General features: G+C 38.3%; 1 protein-coding gene across 3 annotated transcripts in view; it reads right to left on the minus strand.

Annotated features, from left to right (window-relative positions):
* LGR4 (leucine rich repeat containing G protein-coupled receptor 4) overlaps window positions 1-27,032 on the minus strand; it is a 75,926-nt gene that overhangs the window by 33,952 nt on the left and 14,942 nt on the right. For 2 of the 3 annotated variants that reach the window (XM_083885331.1, XM_083885330.1), the window contains exon 2: window positions 9,835-9,906. In XM_083885331.1, coding sequence (XP_083741457.1) covers window positions 9,835-9,906 — 72 coding nt within the window. Of the gene's footprint in view, window positions 1-9,834; window positions 9,907-20,239; window positions 20,303-27,032 lie in introns of those variants that run through there. The other variant, XM_083885332.1, reaches the window with a different exon arrangement.

A 27,032-nucleotide genomic window follows, 5' to 3' on the forward strand; every position in this document is an offset into this window, starting at 1 on the left:
ATTATTTTTACTTCTACATTAGCTGCTTTGTGGTAAGACCCAAGACTCGTATTTCAAGGTTTAGTCAAGCCTGGACCTTCCATATCCACCACTGTTCCTCTGCCTGGCCAACATCTACTTTTAGTTATCCAACTTTTACCTATCTATTTTCATCCCATTGGAAATCATTACACTTCTTCTCCACCTGTATTTTTGCAAACTCTACTTTTTGTGCTGTCTTACATTGAACTATGCTGCTATCTTTGCATGCCGGTCCCTAACTTCCACTTTTTCTGGGTTCTCTGTGTTTTCCAAATATAAACTTGAATTTTACTTTAAGTTCTCCCACAACAGAAGTAATCTTTGAAAATGCTTTATAGATAACTGAATCCATGATGCCCAGCAAGTATTTCCACAAACCTAAAAAAGAGCTTCAGTTTCCATCTGTGCCAAAATGGCCATCACTTTGGAACAGAATTCTGTTTTTCTTAACAGATGATGCCTATTTATGTACTACAATTTATCAATCAAGGTTTAAAGCTCTGTGGGAGTGGTACAGTCATTTGCAGGAAAATACAGGGTTTCACAGCATCCCTTGTGCAGGGGTGGATGCCCTGCCTGGTGAGGGCACGTGCCTCTGCAGACAGCTCCTACCCAAGATGGGCAGCTGCAGAAAGGGAGGAGCTGGTAAATGGAAGCTGTCTCCAGACTAAACCTGACTTTGCTTATCTGTGAGTAGCAAAGCCCCTTTGGGACTTTTGTCAGCTGCAGCCTGCTGAACTACTGGGAAGCCAGTCTATTGCCTACGAGTTACTCCAAATTCCTTCACACCAATTTAACAAAACTGAACGTATGCTTTATTTTGCTTCTGCTAATAGAAAATGCATTTGTCTCCTCCTTTTCTTGTAGTAGCTGTAGTATTATATAACCTTGAACACTATTTATAAAATTGTGAGTGCGTACATCAAGACATGTCATGACTGAAGAAGGAGGACTGTAACTAAAACAGCATTAAAGCTGCACTAACTCCACTTCTTCTCATGATGTCTTTCCAGTATTTACAGCTTTCTCCAAGTTACACTGAGCTTTAAGATAACTGCTTGTTTTCAAAATGCATTTCTGGTCTAAAAAGCTAAAATATCTAAGTAAACTAAACTGACTGATTAAAAAGTCTAAAGCTCGTTCAAAAGTTCTGTGGTTAAATTGTCTGCAAGAGTCACCAGCATCTACCACAAGACAAAATATACTCTATGGTAATGCTTTTCATGGACTGTCAAAAACAGGAAAATAACAATGGATTTTCAGGAAAGCAAGCATTCACAACCATGCAAAATATGCTCTATCTTTTCATTTTCAAGCCATATCTGTATTTGGGCAAGATCTTGAAGTAAAACCCAGAGGCTGCAACACATACACTGAAAGAAATATTATAACATAAAGCAATTATTATACACTACGAGCTGTTGAAACAAGCGGTCTTTGCAATCTCAACTAGTATTCTGCAGCAAAAAACCTCAGAAGTTTGCATATATATTTTTAACATGGGCATATATGTCATAAACATAAGGAACAATACCATGGTGTCTTGAAAACTGGTTAACATCTAGTCTACAGCAGAAATCCTGAGTTGTTGCAGAAAGCAATTTTGATTCTTCTCACCTCCAAAGCAAAATGCAGAATATATTTTATAAAATACATTATCTTCTCCCTACTTGCTTTTGCACATCTTGTACTATGTTGTGGTAACTTTGCTTTACCATAGGCCAGATAGACCTTTCTCTTGATAGCACTCAGGTAATAATGTATTTCACTTACCAAGTCTGCACAGCAGAGACACAGAGACGAAAGCCACCAAGTTTGGTTTTGATCAACTAGGATGCAACAACTCAACTAACTACAAATTTGTGCTTTTAGCAGGTAGTGCTATTTGGATATTCAGGAGGTTTCCAAGATCATGAACTATATTAATGGTCAGACATGAAAGGGTGAAAAAACTGCTGCTGATATAGTAAATCCTCAATGTTGCTTTGGTCTGTTCATACATCCTTGTCTATTGCCCTGGCATTTATCGGCTATCCAGACATAGGATCTTTGAATGACCATGCACATAGCAAGTGACACTGCAAAACAGGGAAGTGGATTAAGTCTACATATATTTGGCAATTAAACTTCTGTTACTGGTTTTCTAACCACTTCAGATGCATATTCTGCAGACATCTTTACAATGAATTACAATGAACCTTAGAGAAATTGAGGGAATTTTCAGTATGATTCTTTGATTCAGTTCAGGTTGACCGTTAGCTTTTTTCCAGCTGAAATGAAAGCAAATATTTTAACAGAATCATCTAGAATTTTACTTTTATATAAAAAGGGCAAGAAAAATAACTTTATAGGAGTCTGGTTACTATTTCTGTGCCAGGACATCTGCCAAGGCTAATTAGCCAAGAGTACCTCTGTCCTAGGAAAAAAAAATACAAGAATACAAACATCTGAGCACAGAGTAAGAAAGGAGGTAAAAGAATGACATCACCATGTCCCCTTATAAGTAACATACAGTATCATAGTTTGAAACTATGATGACAGCATAAACTCAATTACTTTCTCAGAGGATAAGGCATTTACCTTCAACATACAGGATTTATTTTTTCTCCTTTTTTTGTCTAAAGTTTTCATAGAGCTCATGTGATGACTCTTGAGACCCTAGCCTCAAATTGGCTACCTGATCACTTACACACATACATCTTTTGTTCCACACTCCAGTTTCTGAAACCAAAAGGAGAAGGAGGAGCAAGGACTGTATGGTAGAAGCACCATTTGGAGAACTGTACTTGAAAAGACACAGCTTAAGAGCTTCTCCAGTTATGCTCAGCCTCCAGAAGTTTCTTATCTGGTTTACACCTTCAGACAGCCCCAACCTGGCAACTCAGGCAGCATAATAAATAAGGCTTGTAAGACTGGTCTTGAAGTGTAACACCGCAAAGTTCAGCCTTCAGGCAATTTAGCTAAGCCAGCTTCTGTGCGTGTGCATGAAACTCAAAGAACCAGACAGATAAGAAAAGTTTTGTTGTCCTCTAAAAGTACTTGCAGCAGAACAACCAGTCTTGGGATCATTATACACAACCATGTCAACTTTGGAAGTTAACATGTAGAAACAGAAACTAGAAAGAAACAAACTTCCTCATCTTCTAAAAAACAATGGAATTTACTCAACCTACTAGCATCTGTCCCCACAAACAGGAAAAAACATGCAGCTGTCAAGCAGAGCAAGAACCTTCTAAGCTACAGAAATATTCTTGTATCGGCATGATTAAAACTCATCCAGAATCAAATTGATTTAGGGCTCACAGAGATAAGAAAACACTAATTAAACACAGGTTGGCCAACATGTTTTGAAACATCATTTGGCATTTAATGCAGGCCAAGGTAAGTGATGTTTAAAAATATCTTAGCTGACTGTGGTTAATTCTACTTGGGAGTCTTTGCCTAAAGGTTTGTCTTGACTAGAATTTGAAGGTGCAAGTTACAACACGCTGACGGCTTTGTAAAGCTTCGGTGCACACAAAGCAGCAAGCACTAATGTGAGCTGGCTGGTCAAGTTTTTAGGCTTTTAATTTGCTACCACATGAGAAACCTATCCCTTGCATTTATTTTCCGTTAAAATTTCACCTCTTGGAATTCAGTCTAGATTAACTGAAGAAATCACCTCTTCCAGCTGTTCAAATATTTAGAGCTGATATATCAATGAAGGGCACTCACTGGCTTCCAGCTCTATGTCATATGGCTATATTTGAGGAACCAACAGCTGGTATCTACACTGGCTGCCCTTGTAAAAAAACAGCTGAAGGAAGATTTCTGGCTGTTCCTCAGACTCTGCTGGTAGGGTTGAAAGGACAGAGACAGGGCAGTGATGTCTCCATTCATGCCAGCCTGTTTTATAAGAGGATGTTTAACCACAGTTGTAGTTATCACATGTGAGCTAACACAAGGCCTCAGGACAACATGAAGATTCATTCTTACCTTTTCTACTCAAAACAAGTCCTTCAGCTCCAGTTTCTAACTGCAAACCTTGAGATTTCTCATATATGTGAAAGAGAAAAGAATTGCACCATCTCATCAGCATTCGCACACTGTAGGAATGCATTTCCCATCCCCAACAGGTGCTTCCAAATAGGGAAAGAGTTTCAGTTTATCTTTAGACATTTTAAGAAGTTTAACTATAAAGTTCTGTGTTTTTCTCATTGTAATTGGCTCAGAGCCAGCACAGAAGCGTTGATCGCACTCAGGGAACGTAGCTCGAAGTCTGTTGTTCATCTCATTGGGCCAAGGGCCAAAAAGCCCACCTAAACTGTTTAAGTACTAAAGAAAGACAACAAAGAAACTCCAGGCTTTTCGAGGTGTTGTAGCAAGTACGAGACTTGTCTCTATACTGTGCTCAGTTTTGCCTTTTTGTATTATTTTCTTTCTTTATCAAAACCTTTTTGATTTTTCAAGACGCACTCATTCATGCCGTCTCGCTAATTGATTTTAGCCATGTCTCTGCCAGGCTGGGACCTCAGAGGTGTGGGCATAACCCACAGCACACTGCCTTGAAAATACTGCTCTTAAAAGACCTAGAACTGAAGAACAAGACAAGTCTTTCCATCAAGTGTTCCACAGCCAGGTGAGGAAAGACACAGCATCCTAAACTAACAGCCCAGCCTTGGCATAATTCCAAGACGTGTCTTATTCATAAAATTCAGGTAATAAAAAAGATACGATATTCCCCCTCCCTGCCCAAGAATAATACAACTTGATACTGATGAAGAAATTAGGAGGAAAGTTACCATCTAAATTACAAACTGAAACAGATACTACAAAAACAAGCAGCTGTGGCATTTCAGCTAGGTGGTCAGCTGCAGTCAAGAGGGAAGATAACTCTAGACATCTCCCTTGCAGATACTTCTTAATTACAACCTTATGGCAAAAACCCACCTCATTTTCACTGCTAGTATGCATCTTAATTATTCTTTACGTTCCTGAAAAATACTTTGTCAATTAAAAGCTGTGATCAGAGACTCTGGCCAGGCAGGAGAGGTGATTAAGCAAGACCTCTTAAGACTTGTAATCAACATGGATATAATTAAATAGTCAAGCAAATACTCAGTCGCACTATTTATTTTCTTGCAAAAATTAGTTGCACATGTGTGGTCTCTTGTTCACTGTTTATTCATCTCTCAAAAAGCAGATTAGCATCATGTTTCAGAAAAGAGAGAACTTCTATTGATCTAATGCTTCCTTTTTTTACTTTATTTCCCCAATCATTTTCAACTAACCATTAAATAAGAAAGCTTTGCCCTTTCCTGATAAAATGAACACTATCTGAAGGCAGTGTCACAGGAGAGAGAGTATTTCATATCATGTATGAGCAAAAAAAAAAAAACACACAACAACAGGTCTTGGTATCAGTACACATCTCAAAGTTAAGCAAGCAAAGTTAATCATGTCTGCTGGTGCTTTCAGAAGGATTCTTTTCCTTATAGTATTACTGGGTGTGATATGGCTCTTCTACCCAACAGTCAAAGAGTGGAGAGTACCCTCCCTAACCCTTGCTGAAGAAGGTCAGGGCTCTGCCCCAAGGCTGACTAGTTGGGAAATTACTTGTGCTCCCCTTCGGACAATCATATCCGTCTGTCACAACTAACCTACAGCTAGACATGGAACAGATTGCAGTCCTCTGCTTCTCACATGGACCAGCAGCCAGACTGCTAAAAGCTTATCACCTGAATTTTGCCCATGACTGCAGGGCAAATAAGATGACAACATTCTAAAGGGTGAAGAGTGGAAATCAAAACAAGCTTAAAAGGTCATTAAGTCAAAGATACTTCTGCTTTATTGGAGTGGTTCATGTTTCTGAAGACAGACTGGAAAACTGGCCAAGAATAAAAGTAATTTTGATTTTGCCTTCCTGAATAAGAGACTGCCTTTTTAATTAATTAATCTAGCAGATCATTCATAAATAGAGTGTAAAATCCTTCAAACTACTTTAGATAATTTTACATATTGGAAGGGACTGCCACCTTTAAAAAAGGCCATCAAAACATAACACAACCTGGATATTCTAGTTAAAAATTCGCAATGGAAAATGGTTTCTACTTTCTAAAAACACTGCATTATCTAGTTATATTTTCCTTCTCTATCTTTCTATAAATACTTTAGGTGTGGTTAGAAAACCATGGCCAAGTTCTTCAAGAATTTTTAGTTTCTATATCATGTTTAAGGCTGCAGCATATTTACATTAGCATTTTCTGAAGAATACACATCATTAACTGCTAAGGCAAAACCGTTGGTGGTCTGCCTCTCCCTGACTCTCACCATTGCCATTTCAACAGTTTGCAAATTACTTCCAGATGGGTATCAGTTACAGAGACGTGGAGAATTTTTATAACATTTATAAATAGTGCTAGAATCCTGCTGACATATGGTAAGTGTGCTATGTAGTGACATGCATGACGAGGCTGTGAATGAGGGTACACAGAGCACTCACTCCAATGGGCGGATTCTGCCCGTAGACAAGTCAAAATCCCTTTGCTTGTACCTGTGAGTAATACTGTGATAGGACATTATCTCAAAGTTACAAAATCACAGAGTATTCCTACAAATTTGATTCTTTGCTGGGGAGTCAGTAGGGTAAACATAGCCATCTAGTGCCATTTCAGATGTCCTCTTCCATTTGGCCCCAAAACTGCCATTCACAGCATCCACTGGTTTCCCACCCGTGTCAGACCTGTCAGACTGGTGCAGGTATCTTGGATAATCCAGAATATCTAAAACCAGCCTGGGATGCATAATTGAAGCACCTGAGTTGCTTCCTCTTTGGTGACGCAGAAGGCACTTAAGAATAGAGCAGCAGCCAGCTTTTCCAAGCCTGGTACTCTGCTTCTTCCACTGGTGTTAATTTTAGGATTTGGAAAATGATCCTCTGAAGTCTCTGCAGACTATTAAATAATTGATTTCACTGAAGAAATGACAACACCCAATTCAAATGGCTCCCATTACACTTTTTAAATTCAGCCTCTCCTTACGTGCAACTCAGTTGCTTCAATAATACATTCTAATTGCTGCCCAATTCCATTCAATTAAATTCTATGATAGTATTTTGGAACATTAATTAGCAAACTCTGCCAGGGGCTAATCTAACACAGCATTTGACCATGGCAGAGCTATGGCATGGTATGAAGATAAAGGTGTCTGGGGCTGTCTCCTTGACAGCGACCCACCAGACTTCATGCCTGAGTGGGTACTTACTGCATTCCTATTAGTTTGAGGGATTTCCATTTTCTTTAGCGTAATTCTTGGGAGAACTTCCCAATGAAAAAGTCTCTTCTAGCACAGATTCCAACACCACTTAAAGTATTTTCTTTAAATTACTTTTCTTTGGCACGGATACTAACTCCCAGGTTTGTGTGCTGAAACAGCAAATTTGCTAGGGCCTGGCAGTTAGAATTTGGATCTGTTCAACTATAAACAAAGAGAGAGAGAGAGAGGGAGAACAAAGCAGAAACATGTCATATCTGGTGCTGGTCATTTCTATTACGGAGGAAAGCTGCTTTTGTTTGAATCTATGGTATTATATTCCCATTTAAGAATAATTTGAACTGAAACAAGAGAATCTGGAGTTGACTTGTGTTTTTGTTGTGGGTTTGTTTTTTCCAAGAAGTTGCTTTAACACATCAAGCATGCTAAGAATGATTTAAAGCTTCTTAGTGTTCACACATAATTCTGAGCTTAATGCTAGCCTATTTTTTTTTTTCAAACTGAAGACCTGGAATTTGGGGGGACAATGAGGTACATGTAGCAAATGGCTCTTAGGTAATAAGTACAACAGATAGATGGCTGAAGGCTTTGCCTTTCCTCTTTATTTCCTGACACCCCAAGGTTTATGAAGTTACACAATATGTACACACACCCATTAGATTTTATTGCTTAATTACTTATGGGGGAAAAAATGAAGTCTCCCACAGTCATCTAAGTTGGAAAAACAGAATTGTTTGGGTTTTTTGACTTCTGGTGTGAAATATGCCTATGAAGAATTGAAATAAAAAAAGGAAGTTATGAATCTAGTCGAACAAAGCATACAGAAGCACATATTATAAAGCACATACGGACTGTTAGCTAGTATATATTCTGAAGCCAACCAAGCCTTGCTAGTCTTGGGGTTTTTTTTCCACTTTTTTTTTCTTTCCCAATTGACTACTCATGACATAGAGCCTTTCTTGAATTCTGTCAATTACACAAATGCACAATTTGAAAACCTACTTTTCTTCGTAAAGCATTCTTGACTATATCACAGATTTAAGCAATATCTAAAATCTGAAAGAATAAACCAGAACCTGTTAAACATGAAATAAGATAACACACAAAATTTATCTGACATAAATCAACTCAACTGCACTCCATAGTTGTACTGACCTGAGTCAAAACTATTTAACAACCAGGTAAAACGGAGTTATTTAAGTGCATCAGTAATGGTAACTGCTATGTTATCAGGATATAAGAGAGATCAAAATTCTAAGGAGAGGTGGAACACTTTATTAGAGCAACCAGTGAGGCTGAGGTGCAAAGAGGCAGCTTTCAGGAACCCAAGTCCTTCTTCAAAAGCAAGCAATCCATCCATTATCAATTTCCCAGTATCTTTGTTTCAGTGAGGTGCTGTGGTTGTACTGTTTATAACCAGAGTCAAAGAGTTCTGTGCTTTATCTGCAGTTTTGCTACAGAGTTAATCTATCCTTTTTCCCCTTCACAAATGTTTTTCATTCTTTGCTTGTTTCCTCATTGGTAAAGTCAGAAGAACACTTCCCTACTTCATAAAGGTGGTCTCTTTGGGGAAACGAGCTGTTCTTTCCCCAAGATGTTTTACTGAAAAACCTCTCAATGCAGCATTTATAGTTCTAGCCTTGCCAAAGTCACAAACGGAGACAGCTTTAATTTGTACTTTATATGTTCTTTAATATAAGAAATCCTACTTTGTCACTGAAAATATAAGAGCCAAAGCAAATTGCAGGGGTTTTGTCTTATCTATTGTTTAGTACTGGAAGTTCTCAAAGCTCTCTTGCCAAGATTGAACCATTACCCTTACCCTTTCTTCTCAGATAAGGAAACTATAAGGCATACAAAAAGCACTTGTCACGTAACAGTACTTAAAGTAGTAAGTGAATGTCAAATCTGCCTCCCTATTTACTGACTCTGAAACACAACCTAATTAAGGACTATGCTGTTGAAAGCATACTTCAGCTTTGCAAAGACATCTTAGTTAGGACTTCAGCAAAATACTGAGCACATGAGATTGGGATTCAGAAATCCAAGTATATAAAAAAAGAAAGCTAAAATGAGAGTACAACAAAAGGGAGGCGGGAAGTGGGGGAAAAAAATCTGCCAGAGAAATTACTAAAAAGAAGCCCTGTACCACAGAATTTCAGATATAGGTCAGGATGGGCTTGTGAGTATTGCATCTGCAGCCTATAAGGACAATGGAACCCAGCTGCCCAGTAAATGAAGCAACATCTATTTTATAGAACTTATACAACAGCTATACCGTAGCTCCTTCAAAAACACTGGAAATTACACAACTCTTGTGTTATCTTTGGATAACACTGTAATTAGTATGTGTCATCACTCTAGCCATGATTAAAATAATTACTATAAAAAGTCTCTTGTAAGTAGCATTTACTGTTCTGGTTTCCAAACATGTGCAAGATTATATTTTTAAAGTATAATTGCTTTTTCTGTTCGCGACTCAACAGTGTTTCTCCACCCACCTTCTACTTTATACAGGCATATGATGTTGTAGCAATACTTTAACATGTGCAAAATACTTACAGCTCTTCCAAGTAGGGAAAGTTCTTGAAGGCATCTTCTGGTAGTCTCGTGATGTTATTCATGCTGATATCTCTGGGAAAGAACAAATACAGATTTATCAATAACCAGGAAAGGATTTTTACACTCTATGAAAAGGATAAGAAAAAGAAAGCATCATCAGACAGTATGGTAACAGAAAAAAAAAAAAAACCTGTTCTAGTATCACACAGTAATATCTCTTTCTAGAAATTTGCATGCTAAACTTTCGAGTCACTGTAATTTGAGAATCGGGTTGCAGCAAAGACTTATAAAATGGGAAGCTGACACAAAAGTTTTCCAACACCTCTAAACAAAAATAATTACTGTGAAACTACAAGGAAGGCATGCATGGAAGAGGTTCTACAATACTGTTATCCCCAGTACTCATTTTTACCAACTTACACTCACATACAGTTTTAACCCAGATGATTAAGATACTGTAGAGCCACAAGAATATTTAAAAAAAATATTGTGACCACCCACCACGCAAATTTTCATCCCACAGTGTCTTCAAAAAAAAAAAAAAAAAAAAACAAAAACAAAAAAAACCACATGCATTAGGACTTAATAAATAGCTTGTGGCAAACAAGGTTTCTGGAACAACTGGCAAGAATAGCAGAAACATGTCTTAGCTCTACCACAGTCTTTTTTTTTGTTTTGTTTTTGTTTTTGTTTTTGTTTTGTTTTGTTTTTGGGTTTTTTTGGGGGTTTTTTTGTTTTGTTTTGTTTTTTTGGGTTTTTTTTGTGGTTTTTTGTGGTTTTGTTTTGTTTTCCTTCTACAAAACCTATAAAGTCCTCGAGGTAATAGTTTTAAGTAGATTTCATTCTCAGTCCATGAGCAGAGGGAAGCTGGCAGCAAGTGCTTACATGATAGGTATGCGGACCTGCTCATCTTTTTTCTTTACAAAGCAGTAGTAAGCGGCACACTTGGTGCCATCACCTCAGTTCACACTGACACAAAGATCACAGATAATCCAGTCCTAAAGCAAGTTATTACCCAATGTGAATAAAAGCAGCATGAAAACAATTTGGTTTGATAATTAAACTAACTGCGTAACAATTCATGACATAATCCAAATTCTTACTTTCCACTTGGTTACTGGTTTGGGTTTTTTAGTATGTAGTTAATAAGCAATTCAGTAACACTTGTAAGTAGAGCCTCCCCTGCTTGCTGTCTTCCACATTTGTTCTCTAGTATTTATATGTCACCTCCCCACATAATTCAGATAAAAAGAAAACAAACAAAGCCCAACTCTCCTTCTATCCCACTGATGGCCAACAAGTACCACTGAAATCCTCCACTGACATTAACAAGTAACTGGCAACTGACCTGCTGCACCACCTGTGCAACAGAGACCCTCAGGCGCTGCCAGTGTGAAAACTGCACTCTTACACTAAATCTAGAGGCAACCATTTCTCTAAAACTGCTTTCTTGCCCTAATTCTAGACACAACTGTTTCTCTAAAATAAATGTTAACTAAAAAAGTTACTCCTCAGCAGCTGCTAATAGTTATACTAACCTAACTTAAGAGCAGTGACATCAAAAGAAGATTCACTATATACAAAACAAACCCAACTGTGGTAAGAGCCCAAAAAAATCTACAAAAGACTCCTTCACTAGGCTTCAGAAGGAGCTGAACTCAAGATGCTTTATCCCCAAACTCTACAGCCTGTATGCTTTAAGCAGTGTTTTGTGCCTTGGCAGCAGCCTGGTCGCAGTACAGTGTTGCTGCTGAGGACATTTTTCTTCTTGTGCAAGAAAACAAATAAATGTATCAGGAACATGAGCTGTCATCTGTCTGCTCCATGGGAGACTGAAACTTCTGTTCTCACACATTTTTCAAATTGCCATAAATATATACATTTCATACATCCAGGCTTGTCCTCTCCTTTCTAGAGGACTGCAAATCCACTTTTATTATCACCATTTATGAATAGGCAGAAGAGTAATAAGGGAGTGGAGACTCTGATCTTAAAAAAAGTAATCTGTGCAAGAAAATCACAACTCTCAAAGAACTGTCCAAGTGATATAAAACCTTACTGTCATATGCACCATAATAAATAGTGGTAGTAAAAGTAAGTCAACAGCACATAGCATCAGAAAGCACTGCATGAATACTTATGCATCACTTTGGCAAAGATTTTGGCTGCACTCACATTTGTTGCACTACACGGCAGCTTTTTTTGACAGCTGAGGTAAGGAAATCACATCAATCTGAAAGCAATAGTCTTGAAATTTCCAGAGCTATAAATGCCCAATTTCAGAAGTGCCCTATGCAATCCTAAACAAAGTCAATGGAAACCATGCAGACATACAGAATGGCTGAGATACAAATTCAAAGCAATTTTGGCTTTTGTATCTGAAATTAACTAAAAATGTTTTTTCCCTGTAGCTTAAAGTGTTAGGCTCTACAATTTCTAATTCGGGAAATAGATTCTTTGGATGTAAGCATGAAACAGAACACCGAAATAATGAGGACTTGAGAACCACCATCGATATTCTCAAATTCTACTGAAATTTATTTTCACTGAAGCTGAATTTGTAATAAAACAAACAGAAATACAAACTGCAATTGTCTTTATCACGTGAATCTTCAGGGACTGATTATCATGATGTCTTGCTAGAAAGATAAATTTTTATGAAGTTTCTGCATTTGCCTTCACTACATGTGATAGTAACTCTTACTAAATAAATAAGTCAATCTTTATAGCAATGATTTGCAAACTTTGGGGAATATCAAAGCACCAACTCTGACAGTTTCCTAATGATCATCATATACGTCTTAAAACACTTGTTTAATTAGGAACATTATGTAAAAGAAGCTTTGCTGATATATATATATATACACACACATACATATATAAAAATTTTTTTCTTCTTTTCATTTCACTCTACAGAATCTCCTCAAAGAATGAGTTCACAGGCACTATACACTGGTAATAAAACATTAAGTAGTTCATGAGCAAGAATTTACAAACAATATTAGGAACACTCATGACACTAAAATTAGATGACTTAATAACTAGTCTATATAAAGTTTGCTTAGTAAATTTGGGAAGATACTCTTAAAACACATAAAAGAAGAATTGCAACAAAAATGGTGGAGCGCAATATACTATGACAAAATAATGCCAAATAATCCCCAAAACCACAGTCCAAAACAAAAACAGCCCTTGCTAAGTTTCTACTGTTTGTATTTTAGAAACAGTCATTTTACTACTCCTAAACTTTGGAAAAAAAGATACAGTCTATGCAGTATCAAGAAAACTGTCGATTTAATAAAGATAAATATTAGTATGCCCCTTGACATGTCAAAGAAATCTCCACTGAGAAGCTGTCATACAGGCATGCCTACCACCTGTTTCTCTACTAAAAAGCCCTCAGGTCTATAAGCCCAGAAATCATTTAGGATGCTAATATACATTAAAAAGTTCTTAAGAATGAATAGAAGAATATTAATAGTACTGTCTCAACCTCTAGTAGTGTTCATGGGAATGATGCTATCATGCAACAGAAGGATCATGTCAGCAGTTGCCTAAAGCCCCTTTTCTGCAGGACTAAGCAAGAAGACCTACTATGGACTGGGTCACTACATCCAGATATAAGTCCCCTAAAAACAGGACAACACCTGCAAACCTTTCAATTGCTACCAAACACATGTGCACACAGAACTCCCAACAAACAAGACACCAAAACCTCCATACATTTGCCCTAAATTTTATTGGTAAACTGAAGTTCAGACTCAGTATCTAAAAGGCGTATAATAAATTTCTTATTCTTCCAACAAGTCCCCAGCATGGTCTATCAGCCCAGCAAACTACACCTCTGACTTAATTTTAAGTTCAGATCCACATTTATATTTGAGAGATTTTCCCCAGGAAGCGCAAAACAGACACAACAGCTCTATGAGATATAAGATTATGGTAATGCCATGGGTTTACACTGCAGATTCATCAGGAAAAGGGAGAAACCAGGGTAGACCTGCACCTTTCAGCAGGCAGCCATTAATCAGGTTTATCTGTACTAAACAACCAGGCTAACTCTTGGCTCACTGACCAACATTAACCAAGGCAGAGGTGGCAGATGCCCTATTCCTGGAAACACTGAAGGGCATGATGGGCAAGAAGCTGACATTGAAACTAAAATGATGGTCAAGAAACTAAAATATGGCATTGAAACTAAAATATGAGCTGCCAAAGGTGATAACCTCTTTAGCAAGAGGCTGCATCTCAGGGGATAACATGAATCACAGCCTTATAATTGCAATTAGTTTCACCATTTCAGGTAGGAGAGATCTAACACAAAAAATACATACAACTGCACTCCTTCCTACAGTGCCATGGCTGCAGTTTCGAATGATAAATAATGCTTCTTACACTCTGCCAGAAGCTTTGTCCTTCTTCAAAGAAGGTGCTACAGGAAAGAATAAAACTAACTAAAATTAGTAGCTTGTAATTGTAAATGTTATTTCACCATCTCAGGTAATGCAGAGGTTAATTTTTTCAGGCAAAAGGTAAAAGTCAAGCCAAGAACTCATTTGCTGTCTCCAGCCTGCTCAAGCAGATCCTTTCAGCTTATTCTGACAACTACTTGAATATTCATTTCCAGCTGAGTTTAGCTAAGTTTCCTGCTGCCACCTACCACAGAAATACTTCAGAGGCATTAAAAATACTTATACTAAAGGCACTGAAAACTCCCCTCTGTTGAAAATAGCCATCAAATGATATTTCTGTGTTCTTGTGAATATGAAACAGTTGCGTTTTCCCCATTTAAAGCTGTTGTGTCCATTTTCCTTGGAAGAAAAAAGCAATTTTGTTAGACACAGTAAAAAACACACAGCACCACGTATCTTGCATAGTAACGGATAGATATTTAATCACTTTTCAATCAACCAGCAGTGGAGACTTCAGAAAACTAAACTAGAAAACATAATGCATTTAAACTTTTTATTGTACTCTGTCTGCAAGAATTCCAGTTCTTGATGTAAGGTTTTAGTTATTTGGATTTAATTTTTTTCAAGGATTGTTGATTTTACCACTAACCTAAGTCAAACATCCCCAGACTTCAGGATGAGAAGAAATACTTTGTGTCTTGGAAGGCAACTTACTAATTCTCTCATATTTTAAAAATAGAAACTCTCATCTTGAAATAGTGGCTTCAATCACAGCTTTTTTAAGTGGCACCACAAAAATGAGAATTAGATGCAATGCACAACATATCACAGTGCCTCCTGCAGGCACAGGTAGCCCTCTCTACCATTTTAAAGTACTGCCTCTACCATAAAGGAGCCTGACCCTTGCTAGTTTTTTCTCTTACCAATTGCCAGAGTATGATTCTGGCTAGAAAGGACCGATGACTAGAGATGATGGAAAGGGAGGAGTGGGACGAGAATTCTTGCATGAGAAGAAAAGCTGCAATAACAAAAAGACCATAAAATGGGAAGTACAGACTTCCCATAGGACAGAAAGGGCAACAAAATGATAGATAAATTAGCCCAAGATACAAGCACAGAATAAAAGCCAGGGACCCAAAATAACTGATGGGTATTGAAAAGGAAAACAATGCCAGTCTCTGCAAACTGGGGAACATTCAGCTGCAACAGTCTTTTTTTAATGACATTACCTACCATTCCTAACTGCATCTCCCTGAAATGTGTGGACATTTTGGGCAAAGAAACTTTCCTCACAGCTCTGGTGTGCTGGCATGTCTCCTAAAACCCACAGCAGATGCCAGTGTTACACTTTCTGTCCTAGCTCACAGTCTCCTCTCTTAACTCTTGGATCTGCACTGAACTGGGGGCACACATACCTTCCCAGCACATTCATGCACTGCATCCAAATACATGCTAATGACCTAAAACACATCACTTTGTAAAAAAGGTCTTACAACAAATAAACCATAAAATACCTAGCTACAGAAAAGAAAATTAAATCTCAACAAAACCCAATTGAGATTGGCTGTTTAAAACAAATAAGATCAAAATACATACCTGTGCTTCCCAGTCCTTTATTAATAGCTATCTACTTTTTGGCTTTTTGACTCTGTCAAGTTTAGAAAAGAAGAGAGAAAGGCAAGGAGTGAGACAGAAAAAGGGTGGGGAGCTTTGGTTGAAGGAAAGATGATCATGTTTCAACAAGGCACCTTTAAATTCCTATAAAATAGTGCCTCTGAGCAAGCTTAACCTGTTTGTTGATAGATAATAGCATGTAATACTGTAGGCTCCATTCAGTCTTTTCCAACGTCTGGGCTGTCTGCCACTGAGTTATTTAATTATAACACGTAGAAAATTACTCAGGCAGAGCTATCTATATTTGAATAAAGCCCTCCCACCTACTTGTACAAAACCATTAGGTAATAGGTCCTGATCTTATATAAAATTCCCCAGGTAGCAATCATGATCCAGTTTCAGCAATACTAAGAAAAGCTGAGACTGTTAGTATTTTTAGAAACTACATTAAATAAGCCAGGATATTGCAAATGCACCTCAACATGATGCTGGAAAGTACCCAGCAACAATCAGCCACCCATTAACATTTGGACCATTGATAACATGGATAATGACCTGATTACATTAACACTGGTGAGGATAAAGACAAAGCAGAGACACTGGCCAAGACAAGTGCACAGGGGGAGACAAGAAATTAGAGAAACTCAAGGTTAGACTAATATTAAGTTGCACTGCAATGCTACAGTCTTGAAGAAATACATTCCATGCCCAACTCCTTGCAGGAATATGATGAAAACCGATGTGATTTTTATCCAAATCACAACCATCAGCAGGCAGTCTCATGGGACAGAAAGAACTGAATTATATCCCTGGTTTAAATCTTCTTTCCCATTTAGCCAGTTCCTTCAGGATGGTGATAAAACCACTGAAGGGACAGAATACAGGAATTTGCATTAATATTGTCCCATATCTTAATTGTATTCAGTATGTAATGAAAGCACGGAAAGCCTAGACAATCGGCAAGAAAATTTTAATTCAATTAAAAGGAAACAAATTTGGTAGTAGAGCTTTGGTTTATTGTATCTTCCTGATGACAAGAAGCAAGCACTTCTCTTCTAGAGGCACCACATCACAACTACTGTTTGGAATGGCAACTCTCTGCACTATGAATTCAAAGAGTGCAGCTAAAATCCAAGGATATACCTTACATGCAACAGTGCATGTTTCCCAACATTGAGAATACATTTCCCAAAAGTGAGAAATCATGAATAGGAAGAAAAGAAATACCAGGCAAAGATGATGTTTACAGAGGAACCTACACCTGGAAAGTCTTTGAGTTTGCAATGACGTTTGAGTTCAAAATAAAGTTTAAATAACATGCTGAGAAATTAATTTCTTACCTTTTATATATTACCTGCATCTATTACTGCAAGGTAGCAGTATAATAGTATAATACCTATATTATTAGCTAACATTTCTATGGTGATAGGACCCCAGTATCAGACTGGCATTCCATTTTTAAAGTTTGCATTCTCTCCATTTCTGACAGTCACAACTACGAGTGCCCATCTTCCAATGGGAAAGGTCCACTGGGTATTCCAACCGCCAGAACTCTGCAGTGTTAACCATCCCTTATCTCCAATCCTTACTGCCACTCTCAACACTTTTTCCACCTGATACTTATCTACTGTTCCTTTTAACATGGACAAAGCCGGTAATGACAAAAGGGAAGAATTTTAAACCAGCTTTTGCATTAATATAGGTTTTTCTTCTTGTTATTCCATCTCTCCCCAGCAATCATAAGCATGCTTCTATTGTCTCTGACATGACTGGAGAGACCTCCAAAACTTAAAAGTGCAGAAACCTGTTCTGTACTCACAGGCCATTCTGGAGTAACAGAAAGTCTATGAGATAAGACATTTTTTCATTTACAAGTATGCTTCATTTTCCAACTCTTCCAGGAAAACACTCTTACAAGAAAGGAAATATCCAAATACTTAAAGAATTAGTCTGTATCTGCTGTGACTGGCTAAGTATGACACAGGTTGCATTCCCACCCAGCAAATACACTTGCCATTTCCTAAGTACCCATGCTATCTCACTAATGAGCATAAGGTCTTATCATCTCTTGTTTGTATTGCAACGAGAAGCTAAGGGCCCAGTTCCACACATCAGTGGATTGGCGCTGTACAAATACACAGCTGGAGACACTCCTCACCATGAGGAGTTTGCTGCCTAAATGCACTAAACAAACAGCATGGCAAGGAAAACATGTATGCAGAGGTAGGTGAAGCTGTCCAAAATCACCAACAGAGCCTGAAGCCCCCTCCAGTTGACCAAGGCTGCTCCCATGTTCTATGCCCAGCTACTACCTACCATGTCCTTTCCAAAACCAATTAATTCCCTTTCTTCCCCTGCCCCTTTTGTTTGTTTAGCAGAAAAACAGGATAGGAGATTCCTCTGCCAATGTCTTGTTTGCTAGATATGCAGGTAGAAAGAGAGGGAAAGAGAGAGAGGGAAATGCTCTATGCATAACTTATATGCAAGGTTTCCATTCACTTTTCTGTGGCTCTAACTGGAAACTATTTGGGGATAAAATACTTGACCTGATTTTTCATGGAAATAATCAAACTTCAAATCACCTACTGACCCTGGCTATTAAAGAGGATTCTGATTATCTGAAAATTTAGTAAATAGCGGCACAAAGAGCCCTTTTTAAATATTTTTTTTAAAGCAGCATATAAATCCTGTAGATTTCAGTAAGCTTTTCGCATTTTGCAGAAGCAGGACCTACAACATTTTCATTGGCAGCAACAAAAAACCTGCAAAACTTCAGGCAAGCCCATTCCTGCACGAGAAGTAACATCTCCCTCTTTCTCCCACAGTATCTCTAAGTTATTTCTCCTGCCTCCTCCTTCCCGTGTCACATCAACCTGTTGCTGGGTTTTTCCCTTCCAACATGGTGTTTTAGCTTTCTTTCAGACACAGTAACTAGCTCTAATGTACCCTATTCATGTGCCAATCAAGTCATCATCAAGATCTTAGAGAGAACAATACCTGTATGCAAAGCCCTATTTTGAACTGGTATTTGAGTCACTGCAGGCCAGTCATTAAGCAATCACACATACAGTTAATGGCTTATGTTGACACATGGTAGGGAATTAACCCAGAAAAGAATTCCTCTGCATTGTTATGAAAGTGATCCCATCCCAAAATAGGAATATAGTGCAAATTAACATGCTCCTCAGTTAATTTTTAAGAGCCATACTTTGGGTGCAGATTACAGCCTAAAGGAAAGCCTTATTGTAAACTGGAGGAGGAAACAATGTCTTTCAGTGCAGGAGTATTTCTTTTACACAGAGATTATTTATAGTAGAGAGTAAAATTATGTATTATTCAGTTTCATAATTATTTACCCTGTGGAATACAGTAATGCCAGGGAATTGAGAACAAAAAAATCAAACCATGTGACAGGCACAAGTCAAGCAATCTGAGGGCAAGTCAGTACCAAGATACTCCTCCCGTACCTATGAGTAGTCATCACAAAATGTGAATAACCAGTAAGAACACAAAAAAGGTCCACGGACAAAAGCAAGTGGGAACTCAGATCATCTGCATCCCTGATCTGTAACCAATTTGCATATCCTGCTATCAACCAAACTCCTGATAGGAAAGCTTTCAGCAGGGTAACATCACAGCTACCCTCTGACTTGAGACATTTTTAAAATCATTCATACAAAGTAAGATCATCTTAGCTCAAAACATATGCAACTAAAACCATGCATTATAACCATCATTTCTGGGAAGAGTTGAGATTATTTGTAAAAGCCAGTAAAGGAAAGCAGAAATATTTCTACTGCTTTGAAGCCTTAAGTCTCCACACATAGGGAAAAAGGGAATGCGGCAAGAGGTTACACACGTAAGAGTTCAACCAACTATACCCTAGCAGTATATTTCTGTGCCTCTTTTTTTTTTTTTTTTTTTTTTTTTTTTAATCAGATGGCGTTAGCTGTCTTTTATGGAGCAGCAGACTCCTATGGTAGGAGAGAAAAGCACTGAAGAAGGAAGTGGGCACTTCACACTACGAAAAAATGTCACATGTAGCTCATGCCTGTAATAAAATCAACATCAGAAAAAGGAATTTTATGGAAGAGTATTTGTTACGTTTTAAGTAAATAATGTTTAACACCATACCTGCAACTAAGTAGCATTGCCAGTTGCATCAATTGTCCTTAACATAATGGAATCAGCAGTCACTGAGGTTAACTATGTCATTTTTAAACAACTCTGATTTTTCTTTATTGAGTTGTCAGTTCCAGGTTTAAAACATATCTGTGTTTTAAGTTAAAACATATTGCAAAACTCGATACCAACACTTCACACATGACCAAGCCACAGTTTTGTTCCTTACTACTGAGGAAGTTCTCAAGCACTTTTACCTTATCAAAAACCTTCATGAACAACTCCTGCTGAAACACCAGGAACATCACCGAAGTATGTAATCTAACCAGTTTAATGAGATCTGGGTCCAATCCTCGTCCCACCCCGCCCCCGCCGCTGCTCCAGTCTCAGGTTTCTGCTGCAAAACCACCAATACCTACAAGGCACGTTTCATTCCATTTAACAGCTTCAAGGGCAATTCCATAAAGCTTAAACCGCCTTAACAGGAGCGTCGGGAGTCACACTCACCCTTTGGACTCCAAGGACATTACATCCCTCTCCAACTAGGAACACTGTATTTAAAACAACAAATGTTTCACATCATAAACTCCCAGTTACAACCCCAGACAGAGACCCAGTGAAGTTCAGCGCCTTGCTTGCTCCAGCACAGATACATGTCATGGGTTTAGACAGGTTGCTTTCCTTACCAAGCCTTGAGTTCAGAGGAGAATATTTCTGCATCTCTGTGAGGTAGGAGGAGGCTAACGCTACCCATGTTTCTGAGCTGTCCAGAGTCTAAAATCTGTTTACTGATAAAAAAGCAGTGATATCAATTCACACATATATTCATATAAAAATCTTCTGTTGCAGTTTCACGGTGTGTTTTTGCTCTGCTATGGAAAGTTCTCTCCATAAACAGCTATAAATCCAATTCATAAAAATGCCAAATTTAGTAACCCTAAGTACTTTGAATTTTATTCATTTTCTTCTGGTTTATTTTGGTCTTCTAAGTCTGTCCCACCCAATGTTTAGAAAGCAACCAGAGCCTCAAAAGTCTGGGCAAGACCTACATTTTTAGAAGGCTAAAAACAACAACAAAAAAAAGCAAACCAAAATTGGGTGTGTGAACAGTCACTGATACAATTAAGCCAGATGACAAAATCTAAATTTTGTGCTTAGTTCAAACCTATATAAAACAGCTTTAGCATTTAGGAATTTTTTTCAATCACATATAATATGTAACTTGGATGTAACTAAAAATTACTTCTAGTAAAAAGCCGTCAAAACATCTATACTGTAGGAAAACTAAAAGCACATGTTACAACATCCTAGTGCCAAAATAGACTTCATGGCAGCACCTGGAAGCATCTTTTTAGAACCAAACATGCTTTTGTGTAGCAATTTTCAAGATATCTTAAATAAGCTGACAAAGAACAACCAATTTAGGTACTAAATAAAATTTAAGTTTTGAAAATTTTGGTCATCAATTATTGCCATAGCATTTTAATATAAGAGTAATTTCTACTTTATTGACATCTAAAGGATTAAAGTCTGCCTAAAGCTTCCCATGTGGCAGAGTTCATGTGTGCTAACACACAACCCTTGTGTTTCTCCCAGGAAACTGTAACTTCAAGAAATGGCAAAGTTGCTGCTTACTGACAAGGAGTGTAGCTGAACACAAGAATCTAAACAGCCTCATCAGCTTTCCTCATGTGTAGAATTATGGTACGTTTCAGCTACATTTCTTTTTTTGATTTGAGATCTATGTCCAAGTTCCTTATGGATACATAGGAAGACATGGGTTAAGCATCCATCTTAGTTTCCAGTGAACCTTAGACATCAATTAAAATGAAAGCTGCCCGAATCATCTGCCAGGACACTCAGAGAAGAGCTACAGGTTCAGCTTCTATTTCAATAGTACAGGACTGAACAAGGGACATCAAGGGAGTATTGAAACCCAATTTTATTTCTTCTCATACAGAATGGCAGGAATTATCTTGTTAATTATCTGACTTAGCACACAGCTAATTATTTCATTTCAGGAAGCCAAATTCACGTATGCTTTTTGCCTTGTGGAAAAACACACAACTCTTCTTGGTAACTTCCCTGAGACCCAGGCTGCTTGCCCATTCCCTTTGAGAGGCGAGCCCAGCTCCAGGCCCAGGAGAGTCACCCTCATCACTGCCAACTGCTGCTGGCATTATGCAGCCAATTGCACAGTCCCACACATGTACACATCTCTCATTCTCAGGAATTTGGCAGAGGCACAGTCCTACAACTGACACTGGCCCACAAATGAGAAGTGCCTCAAAGTCACATCCTCTAAGGATTCAAAAGCCTCAGACAATGCTGCCTGCATTATGCTAAGCTCATGGGGGCACAACTAACTTCAATCAATGTGGGTTAGCAATAGAGTAGAATCTGGCAGGAGCAGTCATCTGGCCGTTCAACAGCAACAACAACAAATCTATGAAGGAGAATAATCAGTCTGGATGAAGAGAAACCAAATGAAAGCATAAAAACTGCTCTTTATTCAACAGCAGATGAAGGAGGAATGTACTCAGCATTTCCACTTCCAAAGATCTGAGGACGAAAGGCAGACACTCCTCTCACCTGCAGCACAAAGCCACATAAATTGAAGAACATCACCTTTGTCCTTTTGTTTAGTATTATTATTATGAACTATGCCTAAACGCAAAGAGGCTACCACAACCAGCCCACCTCAAGCACTGAGAGGCCTGATGAGCAGCTATCATGACAAGAAGTCTTCCAGTGTAACAAAGATGGATCAGCTCTGACTGAGACATTGGCCCTTGGTCAAGATTTGGCCAGTAGAGGAGACTTCACTAATTGGAGACTTCTCTAGAATCCTAATATCAGAGAACCTGGTTCTTAGTCAACTGGGTCTCTTTACACAGTTAAACTGCAACTACTGAAACAAAGAAAATTTGCAGGGAAAAGAATACGTTTTTAAATATAAAAGAAAGAGTTGGGGGAAAAGATTTTTATAATGTACTGGACCAAGCCATAGAGATGTGGGAGAAGGGGTGACAATTTTCAGGCACAGAGATCCTTTCTGGGTTCCTTAGTGGTATGCTGATGTTTTGCTGTTGTAAGGCTTCCCACTAACCTGCAGAGGTTGTCCCTCTATCATTACTGCATACGAAGGAGCCAGCACAGCCTGGGCTGGCAAGCCATAAGAGTTAAATGCACGCTGCACACCAATTAGAAAAACTCCACAGTTGAAATCAAATGTAATTTCAAGGAAAAAAAAAAAAAAGCAGGAGGAGAAGAATAAATATTAAAAAACCTCACTCATTCATACACTCACAGAAAAAGCTGAGTACACTGTTAGCATGGGGAATCCAGTTCATAACACGTTTCCATTCCCTGAGAGCATACTCACAGTAGTTTTCAATAAACATCTACACAAGTCACTGGAAGGCAAAAAAAAAAAAATTGTTTTCTTTCATACTATTACACAAAAATAACTGTCATCACAACCATCTTTGTGGTAGAAGAGTCCATATTTGCCTGCAGTGAAATCAGTCTGCAGCTGCCCTGTGGAAAAGACAGCCAATAATTGGCTTCTTTCACCTCTGTTAGCCATGAACAAAAGTGTCATTCAGCTCCCGAAAGGATAGAGGGCACCAATGGATGGTCAGCTCTCTGAGCCAATGGGCTGGAATAACAATAACCCTGTAGCATTTTCTTTTTCCTTTTGTTTAGTCTTTCAAAGCCCTTAATTAAGTCCCTCACAAAGCACCCCTACAGGCGTCTTTCAATGAGGCATTACACGCCTGTTTTCTTGTATTGAAAGAAGAAAAGTAACAGGGATTTCTGAAACACATTAAGCAGCACACACAATTTCCACATATTCACAACTGAAATACTGTTACATTTTAGCTTTAAATTATTATTATCAATTACAAGAAGTTCAAGCTTACTATGCTCCCTCTTTGCTGTACATCCCTTACTAAATACAGGTAGTCATAAAACCAGCATATCTGCAACAGTTCGCTCAAACCCAGCACAAGACAACAGCTCCCAAAACGAAAGCCTGTGGAACACCACATGTTGATGAAACATCCCCGGTCATCCTGAAGCAGACAGCTGAGAAAGGACCGGGTACAATTGACCCTGCACATGACAATGCATCAGCATTGTCTGAAAATAGAGCTTGTGAAGGTTAACGTATAAACCCAGATATGTAATTGGCCTTTCATGCAATTAAATATCTACTTGCATTAAATATAATGAAGGCAATCTGTACTCCATTATTTAGGGCAAAAACGGATGTAACACTTATGACTGTGTATTACACAGGACATCTGAGGATTACATCTGCTTTTCAACAGTGTAGGCAGATTGTTTGACAGAAATGCTACAGAAACGTGTAATATTTGAGCCACAAACACGACACAAAACAGTTTTAAGAAAACACCATTGAAATATCATCCTCATAGATGCAGGCTGGTTGGAGGAAATCTAGCCATCTATTCCCTTCCAAACCAGTCAAAGCAGCAGACTAATGTGGTCACTGTTTTTTGGGAGGCATCCAATGCATGTGGTGAAGGGCTCGGGGTGGGTAAGGAGTACCAGGTACAACCACCATTTAACAAAGCCATCTCCTGCCTAGTCGTGGTCCAAGCCCTCCAAGGGTGCTGCTGCCTCACTCCATTATCCTGTAAATGCCCTTGTCCTGTGAATACAAGCAGCTTCCTCTCGGGAGTCTGGCCCAGCCAGTCCAGCCAAAAACTACCATAATCATTACCAGAGGATATTTTTCACATCAAATAACCACGGGCTGAGGCTCTGGTAATCTTTAAAATACCTTCTCTCCTGAAAGAAAACTGTAATAGCCTTTTTGCAATTGACAGAAACCCCCAAAATATGAAGAACAGACAAAAACATTTTTATAATAAACACCAATCTGAGTGAATGCAAAACGCAATGTTTTAAAATACTCTCTACACCATCTACATATCAGGCAAGCACTCTTCAACAAGCACGACATGCTATAAAGAAAACTATGTGTCTAGGCAAAACCTCAAATTTTTCAGCTTGGAGAAGAGAAGGCTTTGGGGTGACCTAACTGCAGCTCCCCAGTACCTGAAAGGAGCCTAAAAAAAGAAATGGAGAAAGACTATTTACAAGAGCATGTAGTGGCAGAACAATAGGGAATGGCACCAAACTGAAAGACAGTAGGCTTACATTAGATATTAGAAAGACATTCATTACTGTAAGGGTGGTGAGACACTGGAACAAGTTGCCCAGAGAAGTTGTGGGTGCTCCATCCCTGGAACATCCCTTGTTGAAGGCCAGGTTGGATGGGAGTCGGAGCAACATGATCTAGTGGAAGGTGTCCTTGTCCATGGCAGGGGAGTTGGAACTAGGTGATCTTTAGTCCCTTCCAACCCAAACCATTCTATGATTTTATGAAAATGTAACAGTGTACAAATCAATATAGACCTTTTTATTATTTTTCAAATAATAAAAAAATCTTCTTGTATTTTTTTTAAATACACCAAGGAGTCAGCTCCTTGTAACACTGTTCACATAATCAAAGGAGCAACTTTTCTTTCAGCAATGGTAATCGAATAGTACTCAGTGATTTTGCTTGTCAAAGATAAGATGGCCTACTTAGGTATTACACACCAAAATCTCTTTCTGGTCTTTACCTTAGACCACTAAATTAAGGCCACAACAAATAATACAGAACAACCACCTGTCCTACATCGTGTTCCTGTTTCCTCCTACAGAAAAATGTGATGTAATGATACAAAAAAATAAGGAGGAAAAAAAAAACAAAAACCAATGTCTGCATGGCTTGGTCTGAAGGTCTAACTCCAGCACGTATTTTTGGAAAGCTTATTCACAAGCTTTATCAGAATGTCTCATATCACTGAGTTAACAGAGTTCAACATTGATAAGGGAGGAATTTGCACTCAAGGTCTGTTATATTACTGACAATTTCTGTGATTATTTACCACAGCAGTTCAGGAGAAACACTTCTCTAGCAGCAAAGAGCAAGAAAAGTAATTTACATTCTAAAACCAAGCATGAGAACTCATATTAAGGGCATCCAATGCATCAGCTACAATCCAAATTTGTATCAAGCTGATAAAAATACTGCTAGAATATCTAATAAAACTGCAATATAAAGGGAGAATATGCCATTGCAATATCATATTAAAAAGCATAACAAGACCCCATCCATCTTGTGAAACCCAGGGCCCACACGAGGGTGAGGCTTTGCCTCTCACTAGTTGCATGGCTCAGTGTCTAATCTGCAGTTATCAAAAAGCAAACAACCCTCCCCAGCCAAACAACAACAAAAACCCATCATAAACCCTCAAACAAACAAAACCAAAAACAACCAACCAAATGTGGCCATAAACTAAAACACAGGAAGTTTCATTGAGGTAGCAACCTGAGGAAGTACTTCTTTGCACTGAGAGTGGCAGAGCCCTAAAAGAAGCTGCCCAGGGAAGTCATTGAGTCTCTCTCTGGAGACATTCAAACCCCACCTGTACCATCTGCTCCAGGTGACTCTACCTTGGCAGGAGAGTTAGACTGGATGGTCTCCAGAGGTCTCTCCAACCCTAACAATTCTGTGAAAAAAAATGAAACCAAACAAACACCCCAAAACTACTCAGACATCAGAGGCAGTCACAAACATCACTATTGTTAGGAATTGCATCCCAAACTGGATAGTTGTGCTAACCAAATTTAGTAGGACAGTTCTGGACTTCTGGATTCTGCGCGAACATTAATAAAATTAGCGGCATTTACTATTGCTGACCCAATAATATAAGCCAGTAAAAACTACCATATTTTCTAATTTTTAAGGAAAACGCATACAAACATATAAAATGTTTCACAGAAACTCTCTACCAAAAAGAACTGATCATTTGCAATTATAAAAAAGAGGTCAAAGCAGCACTTATTACTAGTGATTTTCTTGAAAAGGTTCTCTTCAGGTTAAATATGTTCTCAGTATTCAAATGACTACATCTATTTAAAACCAATCAGATTTTAATCACTAAACTGTCAAGAAAAAAAAACAAA

Source organism: Zosterops lateralis (genome assembly GCF_965231275.1).
Source record: "Zosterops lateralis genome assembly, contig: SUPER_6_unloc_1, whole genome shotgun sequence".
Taxonomy (NCBI): Eukaryota; Metazoa; Chordata; class Aves; order Passeriformes; family Zosteropidae; genus Zosterops; species Zosterops lateralis.